Consider the following 14,097-nt stretch of genomic DNA (forward strand, 5'->3'; position numbering starts at 1 on the left):
TTTTTCTCTCTATGAATGTTGTTTCCAAGAAATATCTTTTCATGTCTAAATTACTGGAAACTGCCAAATTACATTTCAACACAAGAAACTGTTAATACTGAGTTGTATGCAGGTAGAATTGACTGCAGAAATAAGGCTGCCTTATCCACTAGAATAACTTGCTAGTATCAAAGTCACATTTCTATATCTACTGGCTACTACAAAAATGTTCCAGTTGAGATGTAGTAGGAATAAAACCAGAGGGATTCCACATAACTTACTTCAATAAAATTTCCGAAGATTTAAAAGAGCAAAATGGCTCTTTATGAGAGTTTTGTCCCATATCATTTGTCAGGTTTATTGCCACAAAAGAGTTCCAGTGAGAAGCCTAAGAGGTCTTTAGAAAAAATCAAGATGCTTCAGTAAATTCTGCAGGACGTTTCCATAAGAGGAATATATTTTTGCTGTAGTTTACTCCTGCGGATGTACCCAGAAGCACAATAGTGCTGGAAAACACAGCTAAGATTTGTTGTGTCTTTAAAAACATTGATGCCATTTTAACCCAATATACAATTAGTAATTAATTAGTGCTGGCAGTAAAAAGACAGAAAGAACACACCTACCATCCAAGTTCCAAAGCAAAGCTTTTGATTGACAAAAAAAACAATTCCTCAAAATTTTTCCCAGTTTTCCATTTATCCATCCTAAATTTGTAGTGTCACAACCACGTGGAAAGAAGAGAGAGGCCAACTCTCTTTGCAGGAGTGTCAGTAAAGCACATCTCAGCTCCGGTCACTAGTAACCTGCAATCAAATTGCTTCACTATGATAGCACAGGGAACATTCTACTCTACCCCCAAGTTTTTAGAAATATTTTTTAAAAATAAAAAGCAAGTGAACTTTCTTAGGCTATCAAGGCTGCTCTTTAGTCCAAGGAGTCCTCCAGCTACATCTCCACAACTTCTCATACACTGTGATGTTACAGATCGGATTTATAGCACACAGAGCTCATTTGTTCTGGCAAATCACACTCCATTTTGTCATGTAGAGTTTAATCTGAAATTTTGCAATCTTGCACAATTGTGCCTGATTTCACCAAGTAGACATGAAGGAATTCAATGTATCTAGCTCATGAAGTCACTTAACCATATTTTTAGCTATACTAAAAAGGTGTGAAGCAAAAAAAGCCAAAAACCATTATCTATGGTAGATGTCTCTGCCTTCTCTAATAAGAGCTGCTTTTTACAAAGGACAATCCACTTGTACATTGCTTTGAAACCACAAGTGTTTGAAAAAGCATTTGCAATACTCTGTGCTTTAATATTTACTGTGATAACTCTCATATTGTCAAGGAGAGTACTCTCATCACCGATGATAATTTCAAGTAGTCCACGAACATTCTGTTGAGCTCATTTCTGTAATAAGAAGTACAGGATGTAGCCAGAATGTAGCTATCAATTCTGAGACATAGCCCACTGAGATGATTTATTACATCTCAAGACAGAAAGGATATGTTATCCTGTATGTTAGGTGACAGCAATCTAAAAAAAGCAGTATCCAGAAAAGAGGGGAAAATAAATAAACAAATAAGTAAATAAATAAAGAAATAGAAGACTATAAATAGTTCTTTTCATTTACTATCTGCCTTCTTTAGCTAACCTATCTCCTACAGTCTCCAGGGGGAAAGTTGTTGTTGAGGAGAGTTAAATTTCCATTTCTTTTGAGAAGAAAAGCCGGTATGAATTTTAATCTGGCTTGTAAGTCAGTATGACAACAGAGCACCAATAAAGAACTGTATTAGATCCCAAATCAGAAAAGGAAATGACTTTAACTTAACTTCATGCAGTACCATAAATTTGAAATTAATCTCTAGAAGAATGGCTCACCTATTGGTAAACAAATCAATTTATGCAGCTCTCATCTGACAAGCACTGTTTTAGGATACTACTCCTTACATATCTCTTTCTATCAGCTATCTTTAAAATACCCTTTCTACAGAAATACTTCTCATTAGAGCTAGGCGTGTAATTGATTGTTTTGGGGAGTTATTTGTGTGTAAACAAATACACTGATTTTTATTAAACTTCTAGCAAATTTGATGCAACTGATGATGACATAAAATAAAGACTAACATCCAGCAAAACTGAGAAAAAAATACTGAGGAGATTTTTGATTAAAATCTTCTCTTATCTAAGCTTTATTTAACATTGAGCCATTGGGGTGGCAGCCTGTTGTCTTGTATTATTTTTCTATGTACTTTATTTACAATTTCAATTGATGTTTATATATCAGTAGAAACTTCATGCCACATTTTTGAACATGCTAACTTCTGTAGCCACAGGGTGTTTCATGGACAAGTCTGTGATCTATACCATATGTTTCCTTTGCAGAACATGTCTGAAAATGATATCCAGAAATTTCCCAAACTCCGGGTGCCGTAAGTAAAGCCATATCACTTAACATTAAAAGTTATTTTAACTCACCATCAGTGAAAACTTATAGCAAACATCAGGCAAATGATTTCAAGTAATCAGTTAGAAACTTGTTAATGTACCCTACAGGAGAAAAAGAAGAATGTTCCAACATTAAAACAAATGAAAGCTGTCATGAAAGCTCAACAACGATACAATTAAAAAAAAAATTACTCTGGGGGGGTTTTAAAGAATTCATCCACAAATTTTCTTTTGATAGCAGTTACACAAAGGCTGAAGGTCTTAAATATTACCTGCAAAATAAGATTTAACTGTTCACTGCTTCATTACTGACCCATACTCAAAGGAAAAAAATCAGGTATGTACAAATGAGTTGAGGAGTTAAAGTATTTTTCATCACATGCTTTTATATCAAGGTGGGTGATAAAGATAAACCAGTTTGGAAGGTTTGGATCAGCGTTAAATTGATGTTCTTTGCTCCTGTGAGTTAGGCCTTGAAAATGTTTTGAACTCACCCAAACAGCTGTCTTAATTTCGTAGAAGTTACTAATGAAGAACTAATGAAGTATTCCCTCTGGGCCAGTACAGAGTAACAGAGAGTAACTTCTAGTACTTTGTGGTGAAAAATGAGGGTTTTATTTTGCTGTGAGTTCTTTCTTATGTGTGATGCAAGTTAGAAGGCTCCTAATGATGACAGAGCTCTTCATGGTCTTCTAAACAAAGTAAGGGAAGAGGAGCTCAAGTCATTCAAAAATGGCTATTTCTGTTTTGTTCACTTCCCAGTTCCAGACTCTCTCCTTCTATGCATATCTTGATCTCGCTAAGAGACATAGTCTCCTTTAGTTTTTCATCACAGTGTGTGTAAGATGCTTTGGTGATGCTAAAAATACAGCAAAAATTTGAAAAGCTGTCTGGTCTATCATATCCATGTGCTCACAGTTAAACTGGCTGCTAGATCTGAGGGCAGGAAGATACCTCTGTTCAAATCAGATATACAAATTCTTGAACTTGAAAGTCTCCAACACGATGTGTTTCTTAAGATCATATCTGTATTTTCACAGAATAAGTTTCCTCATAGTAGGGTGTAGTGGTGTATGAAGTGCTAGTAAAGTGAGCCCAGATGTTATGGAAAAGATGCCCAGGTGTCTTGGCATTTCTGAAGTTAGAGTCAACTAATAGCACCATTTAACCATGGTTATTGAGACTCTGAGGGGAACAGAGACTGGAAAACTCACAACGCTATACTGTAAAACAAATTTCTTGTAATTTTCCAATAACTATTCCCTCTTCTACAGTTCTTTCATAAATTTGTCTCGTTTCAACTTTCTATTTTGAAAACCTTTGGTGATTTCCTTTCACATTCATAAGTAAAATGTGGTCAATGCAACAATTTACAAACACATACATATAAGCGATATTAATATCATGGAGGAACAGTTAAAATTTAACAAGTTTCTCAGAGCTCCCCTTCTAATCAATAATATATCAAAAACGCTTTGCAAATTCCATTTTCACAGTCCTCATGCCTTGTAATAGCCAAGCAGAAAGCCAGCAGCCTTCTTCAATCAGATCTTTTGGGATTCTCAAGAAGATGAGAATTTAAAATCAAGAGCTTTAAAAGAACAGTGAAGTGCACAACTTGAAGAACAGAAAAAATAAGTAAATTAGTAAATGTGAATGATTTTTCTTCACTTACCAACAGGGAAGCAATTCAGTGGAATACTGTCATTGTACATGGAAAAGGGATGGCGTGATGGGAAATCCTCCAGGAATGCCACTGTTTAAAACAAGAATTTAGAGCTTTAGTAGGAAAAATAACTGATTGTCATTTAAGAAAAAAGAAACAACACAACAAACAAAACAGATAAAATTGATGGGTGGAACATCTAGTCATTCCTTTCATTAATTTCATTACTTTGGAACTTCCTTGCTCTTATCAAAATGGAAAGTGCTTTGTATTGGCTTCTGTGAAACATTCACTCCTTTCTTTTATATCATAATAGAAAAATCACCTTGTAGGGAAAGCTCTTTTATTAGCTGAAATACACATTAGCATGTTTTAATCCCAGCATCTGATCTACTTAATGACAGAGCAAAGATCTATAAAAATGCCTCAACATAAATAGCAAGAGTTGCACTTAGAGCACTTCAAACTATGAGGGGTTTGCAAACCACAGCACACATCCAGACAGACCTCCTGAGCTGAGCATGTGGTTTTACCAAATGCATGCATTTCAACAACTGTAGTGATCAAGTTTTGCATGAAACTGCGCCATTTCTTTTTTAGAGATGGTTCTTTAACATTTACAGGAACCTTTCAGTATCTCAGCAGATAACAGTTGTCATTACAAAGTATGATGGGCCACCCTCTGAAACTAATAAGACCCTCCACAATTTAAATGTTAATCCCAACCAGCCACATCTGGAGTACTCTATCCAGGAGTTCTGGGCTCCTCAGTTTAAGAAAGACAAGGAACTTGTAGAGAGAGTCCAGCAGAGAACTACAAAGAAGATTAGGGGCTTGGAGCTTCCCTTATGAGGAAAGGCTGAGAAAGCTGGGATTGTTCAGCTTGGAGAAGACCGAGAAGGGATCACATCAATGTATATAAATATTTAAAGGCAAAAGTAAGAGGATGGGGCCAGGTTTGTTTTGTTTTGTTTTGTTTTTTTTCTCAGCAGTAGAGAAAGAAGAAACAAGCACAAACTGGAACGCAGGACGTTCCATCTGAACATGAGAAAAATCTTTACTTTGAGGGTGACAGAGCACTGGAACAGGCAGCTCAGAAAGGTTGTGGAGTCTCCTTCTCTGGAAACATTCAGAACTCATCTGGACAATTTCCTCTGCAACCTGCTGAGGGAGCCTGCTTTAGCAGAGAGTTGGGCTAGGTGGTTTCCAGAGGTCCCTTACAACCCCTACAATTCTGTGATGCCATTTGTGCACACGTGTTCTCTTGGGTAGGCTGCTAAAGATTGAAATGCTTAAAACTTAATTGATACTCAGTCTGTTTTGAAGGCAACAATGTTGCATCTGCCCAACAGACATTATTCAAAGGCCACAACAAAGCCTCCATCACAAACTCTGCTTTTGGCAGCGTTCAGTCTATGCGACTTCCTGGTCTTAGAGCACTTCACCCTCTTTCTCTTTCACTTGTCCTAAGTTCTTTTCCCTAATACACAGAAAGGATTCTGTTCATGACAGCAATATCTGTAGTAGCCAAACAAAAGTCATTTTTGGAGTACTGGTGTTTTTGTATTTGTGTGGGTTTTTTTATGAACTTCCTGCCAGTGTTAAGCTAAGCGCCTAGTGAAGGAGGCAGAAAGAGAAAGAGAAGTCTGAGTAACATTTTCTGCAAGTGCTGTTGCCTTATCCTGTCCTATCACACACTCCCACAACTCAAAAAGCAATGTGGTTTTGGTACTTCCTTCCTCACATGGCTACAGACTCAGCTGCTCTTTGCACGTAAGAAAGTTGCTTGTAAAAAGTTACCATTCTAAACTTTGCTTTCTTTTCTAAGACATTGGGTTTGAACCATTTAAAATAAAATCAAAGACTACACACTGTATTTTAAGCAGAAAGTGATTAATTTGCTGAGTGAATTCAATGAGCAACTTTTCTCTTTCAGTTTTTCCTCAAAACTGGCTGATGTAAACCCTCACAACGGCCAGCCCAGGTTTCAGTCCAGAAAGCCTGCAGACACTCAGATCACATTCACACCTGTGGGACTCTAAACTAAAACAACTTTTGACTCTAAAGCCTGTGGCCTTTACTTTACTTCTTTAGCAGAAATTAAGCTCAATATTTTGAAAGATACTTACTCAGCCTCTGCTATGATAGTGAATTAGCCAAGCACAAGTGTTGTAATCCACTTCTCCACGAAAGCATGTGTCTCAGCAGGGCACAGTTCTCACCAGAACATTTCCTGATACTCCCCTGGAGTCTTACTATTCACATAGCAACATACTGATTACCTGCAGCACAAGATTTATTGTGCAGACAGGTGTGAATTCCATAGGAAAACAGAGAAGCTTGTGATTTGGAAAATTTCTTCCCTCATACAGTTTACTTGGGTGACAACATCTGACTGAGATAGCTGTAATTCTGTAACCATTCTCAGGTTGTTAACATTTGTGTGCACGTACTTATTTCAAAAGGAGCAAGGATGACAACATTTGCTTAAACTTGGTAAATTGCAAAGTAGTCTTAAAAAAGAAAACCCTCACAATATCCTTCCTCCGTCTGTTTTCATATTCATCCTGGAGTCCATGCCCCTAACATAAAATCACCCGTTTTTATCATTTTTAGACACACTGTTTTGAAATTACTTGTTATCTGATACTTGCTGGCAGCTCAGTCTGCCTCCGTTGCACTTCCATAATCTGAATTACAGCAAGGTACATACTGGGGAAGCAGCAATGGCAAGACAGCAGGCACTTATGTGGCTCAGGATTATAGAAATAGTAAGTTTTTATTGGCTTTTTGTTAAATGGTAGAGTGCTTGAAAGCCTGCCTTACTCAGGTTCTGCCCAGAAAAACAGTTAGACATGAAAGAGATGCACAAATCAGATAATTAGGGGACCAGTGTTGGTAAGAAAAAGATATGAAACAGGAAGAAAAACAAGACACTGGTAACTGCCTGGCAATTCCTGGACACATGCAAAGATTTTATAATACTGATATTAAGTTTATTGCCAGATCTAAGATCTATGGAAAAGGAATCTGCACTTACAAACAATAAAATTAAGCTTGTACAGAATTTAGACTCTGACATAAGCAGACAGGTTTGGTTCCTGATTTTTCTTCATAATACTTTTACTTCCACATTCTGCTAGAGTTGTATAATATAAGCCAGAAGTCAAATGGGGCATTTTCAACCATATGTGTGTAACCCACTTGCTTTGGCTGCCACAGGACTTTCTGAGTGGACTTCCTATAAAAAGAAATGAGATTTAAGAATCGGAGTATGACTCAGCATATGTTTTCTTTGAAACAAAAACTTTCTTTGAAACAAGATCATCGTTGAGGAAAATTTCATTAGCAGCAGAGCAGAGTGATGTTGCTCTCAGTGGGCTGAATTCAGTTGTTCTCTTTGACTGCGTCCTGTAACCTTGGTGCTCTTCTCAGGCACTCAGTGAATATAAAAAACATCACTCACAGTAGTAGGGTAGGGTATGGATGCCAGCAATAAGTGCAGCTTAACTGCATGCTCCTGACCTAAAGATCTTTGAGGGTTGTATTTCACTGGTTGTTATTCACCCTAACGTTGCACACAAACTACACACGAGTGATGAAAATCACATCAAAATCTCTGTAGACATAAAGATGTATTCTTCTTATGTTTCATTTGTATTTCTGCCCTGCCCTGCAAATGTGTTATGACATGAAACTGATGGGAGGGATTCCTGACTGTGCATATCATGATTGTGGAGGGAGGGGGACAAAAAGAAAAGAAAGTCACAAGGTGCGTTTAATTTCAATTCTGTGACCATAGGCTTCAAAGAAGCTGCTTCCTGAAATAGCATTAGCTTTTTCCCTGCAAAGTAATAGCATGCCACACCATTATTTAAAGCACTGCTCTAGTGCCTGATGTTTACCATACCCTAAATTTCTAAGGCTTGCTGAGCTTAACATCGATTTTTAAATTCGATCCAACAATACGGGTTTTTCTCTATGCAAACAGCTCCAATATTCAACTGCCAAGTTACAAGCTCTTCCTTTTTCTATGTGCGATAGTGTAGCTTTGCAATAAGAAGAGAAATTAAGTATTCCTACCACACAGTAAATGATAAATCCAAATCACATTTCCTTTAGTAAAAATTGTGATAAAATGAGTCGCTAAGAAAGCGACTGACAGGTTACAAGGAGGTTTTTTTTTTTAACTATTTCTGTGATTCTTTTAAACAGCATTGTTAGTAAACTAAGTCAAGAAATAAACAGAAATGAAGGAAGGACATCTTTCTTCCCAAAATGGTAAGTAAAAAATTCTGACTTCTTTTTCAAAGTTTCCAGCTGTATCTTTCCTGGACTGTTGTTGGTTTGATTCGTAACACCTGCGTGTCAGAGGGATCACCTGGAAAGTCTATAAAGTAAAAAACTGTGTTATCTGTAAAAAATAGGAATTCTTGAGCCCACGAACAGCCTGGATACTTCCGTCATGTCTGAAACCAATAAAGATAAGATTTCATGCAATATTCCAACTGAGTAAATTACTCTTTAGGATTGCTATAAAATTTGGGCACATATCATTACATTAATGAGTCATAATTAATGCAATTTACAGACCTGTACATTGTTACACTTTAAAATGCTTCACAACTTACTGAATATAATATTCTTGAAATAGGAAAAGAGCAAAAAAATGCAATTAATTACATTGACTTTTAGAGTGGAGGAGCCATGAAAAAACAACAATTTAAATTCATATACTGTGAAAATTGAAGTCTAGTCTACATGACATGGTTTTAGACCACCTGAGGACATAATTTCCTACCTTTGCATTAGCTAGAGTTCAAAACTAGAATTGAAAACCAAACAGATATTTATTACATCCTACAAATACTTTGAACTTGACTTTCAGCAGCCGCAGTAGAATTATTTAAGTTTCTATTTGAAGTGCTGTTCCAAGGACTGATGCTCCTGGTAAATTTACTGAGTTCCACTTGTTTCCAAACACTCCACCTCACTGACTTGGCCTGGTTTTCAGGACAGTTGAGCTGACATTTGGTGACTGTATATGAAATATAAAGTAGTGTGTTTATGGTATTTTGTGTAAAGTTTAAGAAATTAGACAGACTTCATTTTACTTTTAAAGCTAAACGTTAGCTTTATTAGCAATTCAGTGTACTAGACTTAGTGTATTAGATTTTAGTGTACATAAAACTTTAAAAAACATATTTTTAAACATAAAAGTTTAAAAATTTCAATTGGAAGGAATTTATCTGTTTATATCTTTGTTACAGGGGCCAAACACAAAAGTGCCCTGAAAATTCAGGTAAGCATGTACTGGCGGTCTCTAAATACAAATAGTGTTTAAAAATATTAAAAACCTAGTTTATTCTTTGAAGACTACAATAAGTGAGTGACAGGGCAAAGCAAAAAAAGACATAAAAGTTAAAAAAAAAGAGTGCACAGAGTAGCAAAATGTTGTATGTTTCACCAATTGTAGTAATGAGAAAACAAGATAATTTTTTTTTTTTTAAACAAAGAAACAACGGAAAGGCAAGAGTAGAGAAATTCACATTCCCAAACTGCCTTTTGTTAACCCCACATGTGGTATCAGTGCTTATACATATTTTTGTTCTGATGTTTCTGCTCCATGCTCCCACTCCTAGCAGCATACAGAAACACAAGCATCCAGATGTCTGCCAGTCTCTGAATTTTTAATTATTTTCCTAATAGGAAAAGAGCACTTAAACCTTCTGCATCTACCATGCTCCCTTAGTTCTACTGAGATTAAAATAACTTTAGATTTGAATGCTATAATAATTTTTAAGAGATACAAAGGCTGTGCTTATTCTGAAAGCATTCTACTTCAAATGCTATTTAAAGCATGAAGAACAGGACAAACTAGATGAGACAGAAAATATAATCTCATATAAGGAAAGCTTTACTCTTAGTTTTGAATGTTATTTGTAGTACCTTCCATGAGCGACGCACGGATGCCAGTCTGCCTGCCTTTGACAGGCCCGCTCCTGGTTGCTCCTGCTATGGTAGGAACTGTGGTATTGTGGTTCAGAATGGATTTGGGATGGCTTCTTGTCCTTTTTGTTAAGTGATGTCTTGACATATTCAAATTTAATTGTGTTTTGACTTCCCTATGCAGGATACAGTCAAGAAGATGATGGCTGGTCTTCATTTGTGAGTATGAGGATTAACCTAACATACTGGGCCAACAATATATTGACACAACTTTTCTGTAATCTCTGTCTTCTCTTGCATTACCTACTTTAGAGAGTACGGATGGATTGGTCAATGGCATGGGGTGTTAGACTAAGGAAAAAGAGAAGCATGAATGATTGGAGTAGCAAATTTCACTGAGAAAAAGGCTTTTGCCCAATACAAGGCAGAGCTTCACAACAGCAGATTTGTACCACTGGTTCAAGTAAAAACTCACAAATTATGACTAGATAAAGTTTATATTCCTATTTCAAACTCCTGAAAGAGATGGGAAGGTTGTTGTGTTATTCAATGGCAAAATCTTGCTATTTTTTTCTCTATAAAGCTTACTTTTTGAAAAATCCAATTAATTTTTTTGAAGCCAGATAGACTGCAAAGAATACTTTCTGTCTTTCAGCATAGAAAATGCTCTGGTAAACTTCATTAGATGAGGCAAACACAACCTAGCTAGCAAAATGAATGAAATGACTGATCTCCATGTCTATGAAGATCTCTCACTGACCATTGTCAGTGTATTTTGGAAAAAAACAACTGAGAGGTATTTTTTAAAAAACTTGTTACTGCATTTGCAGGAGATTTGCTGCTATTTCAGGAGCGTACAAGATAAAAGTAACTGCCTGTAATGCAGGCTGGTATGAGCTAGTCTGGAACTTTCAGCTAAGGCATCGGTGAAAAAATAAAAATACTTTTTCTCTAAGTCACGGCAGACAGCACAGAAAATGTGTGCAGTGACCACTACCATGCCTACACTGTGATCTTTTTACGACCAGTAAGATGCTAGTAGTATGTGTCTGTTTTTATTCTGGTTAGAGTATCAATCAAGACCTGTATCACAAACCTCTTTTTTTTTTTTTTTTTTTTTTTCCAGAAGTGTTTTTAAAGTCAAGTTTCGGTCTGTAGAATACATACTGTTAAGTAAGAGTGAGTTTCAACTGCTCTTTCAACTGCTGCTCCTGTGTTCTTTTGGGAAGCTCCAATTGTTCGCTGATGCCTTGTGTGTTATCTAAAAGCAGACATTCAAAATTGTTTTAAAGACTTGATATATTCCAGGTTTAAAAATATTGTACTGAAAAGTCCCAAGGAAACTGCAGAAACAGTAACCTGTTATAGCACTCATCTTTTATGTACTTTGGTCAGGATGAAGATGATGACTATGAAAGCCCTGATGATGACCAGGAAAAGGAAGATGAGGCTGACTATGAGTCACCAACGGAAGAAACTGAGGAAGCAGAACATGACAGTGATGGCTATGAGCCACCTCCATCCAATAATGATGAAGCACAGCACAATGTCATATTTCCTGCAAAGTCACTTGCAAACAACACAGACTATATAGGTAATTACTAGAAATAAATCATAAGTAATGTTTTATATTATTTTCAACTACATTTACATAGCTGGTAATGGAATATAGAAGGCTTTATCTCAAAGTGGCACAGATATTGCAAGTTGGTATCTTCATAACATTTAAAGCTAAATTTTCTACTTCAGACAAGCTCTGTTGGATTGAAGATAAGTTTCATGTGATGTGTGCACAATTTGGAATCTGCATAAAGTAAAAAAAAATTACATACTATTTTGCAGTTGTTCCTTGATCAGAATGAGTTGTCATAATAGCAGCAAAATATTAGTGAAAATTGGGAAAGATCAGCTTTCTCAGTTTGTCATTTTTTTGTGTGTGTGTCTGATTTTTCAGTAGCTTGCAGTTTTGAGTCAAGTATGGGAGTACAAAACACTGCCAGTTCAACTGACTGGTGCTTCAGGCAAACACTGTGCTGCAAGGAACAAAAACAAACATGTGAGCCAATAGAACAAGGCAGGTGCAGTCCCACCACCAAAGGGACAGATGAACTTCTAGCTCCCAAAAAACACTGGTCATAAAGCAACTGCCCATTAAGCACTAACATAATGTCTGTATGATGTGTCAGGTTAAGCATGCAGCATTTGCAAGGGCTCTTTTTTCATAAAGATCTAAAGAGAATAAAATAACAAAACTGTTTGCATCATTGTTTAGCTTGGGATTTTTCTTTTCTTTAGACAGGCCTCCAACAGCCAGATCATCACATCAGCCTCCAGTACCACCCCAGCGGCCAGGCCCATCCCCAGCACCAGCCTCATTTGGGGGAAGAGGTGCTTCTGTATGTTTCTTTCTTGATATTTCAGAGTAAATGAAATACTTATCTATTTACTTTGCCAGTACCTAAATGTAAATCCAAGTGTAATGTTATTGCTATTCAAATAGTACACATAGAGGAATAAGAAAGATTTTTGGTGTCCAAATAGTTGAACTCTTATAGGATGTTTTTTTTTTTCATGGAACAACACAATTTAGAGTGTCGAATATTAAATTCATTAACACTGGAAATTTGTATCAACTTGTGAATTCTAATTATAGATTCTTAATAGATCCCACTATGTTTCTTTAACAATACTTGCATATGAAATATTTTTTTCAAATGAACAAAGACTACAAAAAAGTCTAAGGGACTATAAGGAATTGAGAACTCTGATGACATGCTTTTTTCCCCTCATTTTTTTGTCCTCTGAAATCTTTGAAATTGAAAGCTATGTAATGCTTACAAGTTGCAGTGTCAGTTCAGCATTTGCCAGCACAGCTGTACATAAGACCTACCCCTGTGAAGATGATTTTAGGATGTGATAGAGGGACCTTTGGTCTGACCCATTTCCATAGTTCACATACATAAAACACAGAGTACTCTTTGAAATGTAATAAGTTCTCATAACTGTGTCCTAGATTGTTGTACTATTTATTGGAGTAAGAACGCAGAAAGACATTTGTCTGAAGAAATATAGATTTAGATGTCAAAACAGTCTCACCCTTTTTTTGCAGCTTCTGATAACCCATTGTTTGACCCAGCTCTCACAATAAGAAAGAATAGTCCTTTTTCCCACTGCCTCACTCAGCAACTAGCACTAGTACAGTGTTAGTGCATCTTTCTCAGCATTAAAATTGCTCCACTAATTTCACCATCATATTTCAAAACTATCACTGCTGCACTGAAGAGACAAAGTTACAGCAGCACTCTTGAAACTACTGGTTCTTTCCAAACAGAATGTCCTCCCCAAACAGAACATCCCACTAAAATATTCCTTATGAGACAGAGGGAATTCTTTATGAGCCAAAGAACCACGTATGCAGGTCATTCTTTAGGAGTGTTAATAATTCCTATCCATCCTACAGTGGGCAGAGACCAATTCTTTGTGCTTTACCAGACACCAAGACTGTCAGATACAGTGCGGTGTGTTCAATACATTAAAATTAAAAGAGAAAGGTGAGGGCAGGTTTTTAACCATGTCTAAAATGTTTGTTTTAGCTGCCAGCTTTCCCTCCTCTACCAAGCAACAATGACAGACATGTCAAGCCTTCCAAACGTAAGTACAGCTGTCAATTCTTTGTCAATGGGCTGCACAGCACTTCAATTTTGCCTGTAACTCCTCAGCTTCATTTTCTAATACTATTTACTCAGAAGACTCCTTTGTTATTCTCGGAAGTAAAACCAACTCATGGCTGCACAAAATAAAGTTATACTGACATGTATTAGCACATTGCCTTACACAGTTACTATGTTTAGCCCCAGCTCCTTCTATAGACAGAAGCACGAAACCCCCACTGGATCGCCTTGCTCCACCATTCGAAAGAGAAAGCCCAGTACCAGGTCAGTATTTGCTCATGGTCATATCAATGGCTTGAATATTAATGCAAATAATAATATTCAAAATTATCAGATCAAAGAAAATCCATGCAAAAGGTCAAGGCTCAAAAAAATGTACT

The 14,097-nt window shown here is 36.6% G+C and overlaps 1 protein-coding gene across 2 annotated transcripts in view; it reads left to right on the forward strand.

Annotated features, from left to right (window-relative positions):
* The window catches only part of LCP2 (lymphocyte cytosolic protein 2), a 28,334-nt gene that overhangs the window by 5,057 nt on the left and 9,180 nt on the right, over positions 1–14,097 (forward strand). Inside the window, exons 3-10 of one of the 2 annotated variants that reach the window (XM_003210261.4) lie at positions 2,369–2,415; positions 8,313–8,378; positions 9,368–9,399; positions 10,231–10,265; positions 11,442–11,640; positions 12,342–12,442; positions 13,640–13,697; positions 13,898–13,981. In XM_003210261.4, coding sequence (XP_003210309.1) covers positions 2,369–2,415; positions 8,313–8,378; positions 9,368–9,399; positions 10,231–10,265; positions 11,442–11,640; positions 12,342–12,442; positions 13,640–13,697; positions 13,898–13,981 — 622 coding nt within the window. Of the gene's footprint in view, positions 1–2,368; positions 2,416–2,621; positions 7,870–8,312; positions 8,379–9,367; positions 9,400–10,230; positions 10,266–11,441; positions 11,641–12,341; positions 12,443–13,639; positions 13,698–13,897; positions 13,982–14,097 lie in introns of those variants that run through there. The other variant, XM_031555668.1, reaches the window with a different exon arrangement.

The sequence above is a fragment of the Meleagris gallopavo genome, chromosome 15, assembly GCF_000146605.3.
Source record: "Meleagris gallopavo isolate NT-WF06-2002-E0010 breed Aviagen turkey brand Nicholas breeding stock chromosome 15, Turkey_5.1, whole genome shotgun sequence".
Taxonomy (NCBI): Eukaryota; Metazoa; Chordata; class Aves; order Galliformes; family Phasianidae; genus Meleagris; species Meleagris gallopavo.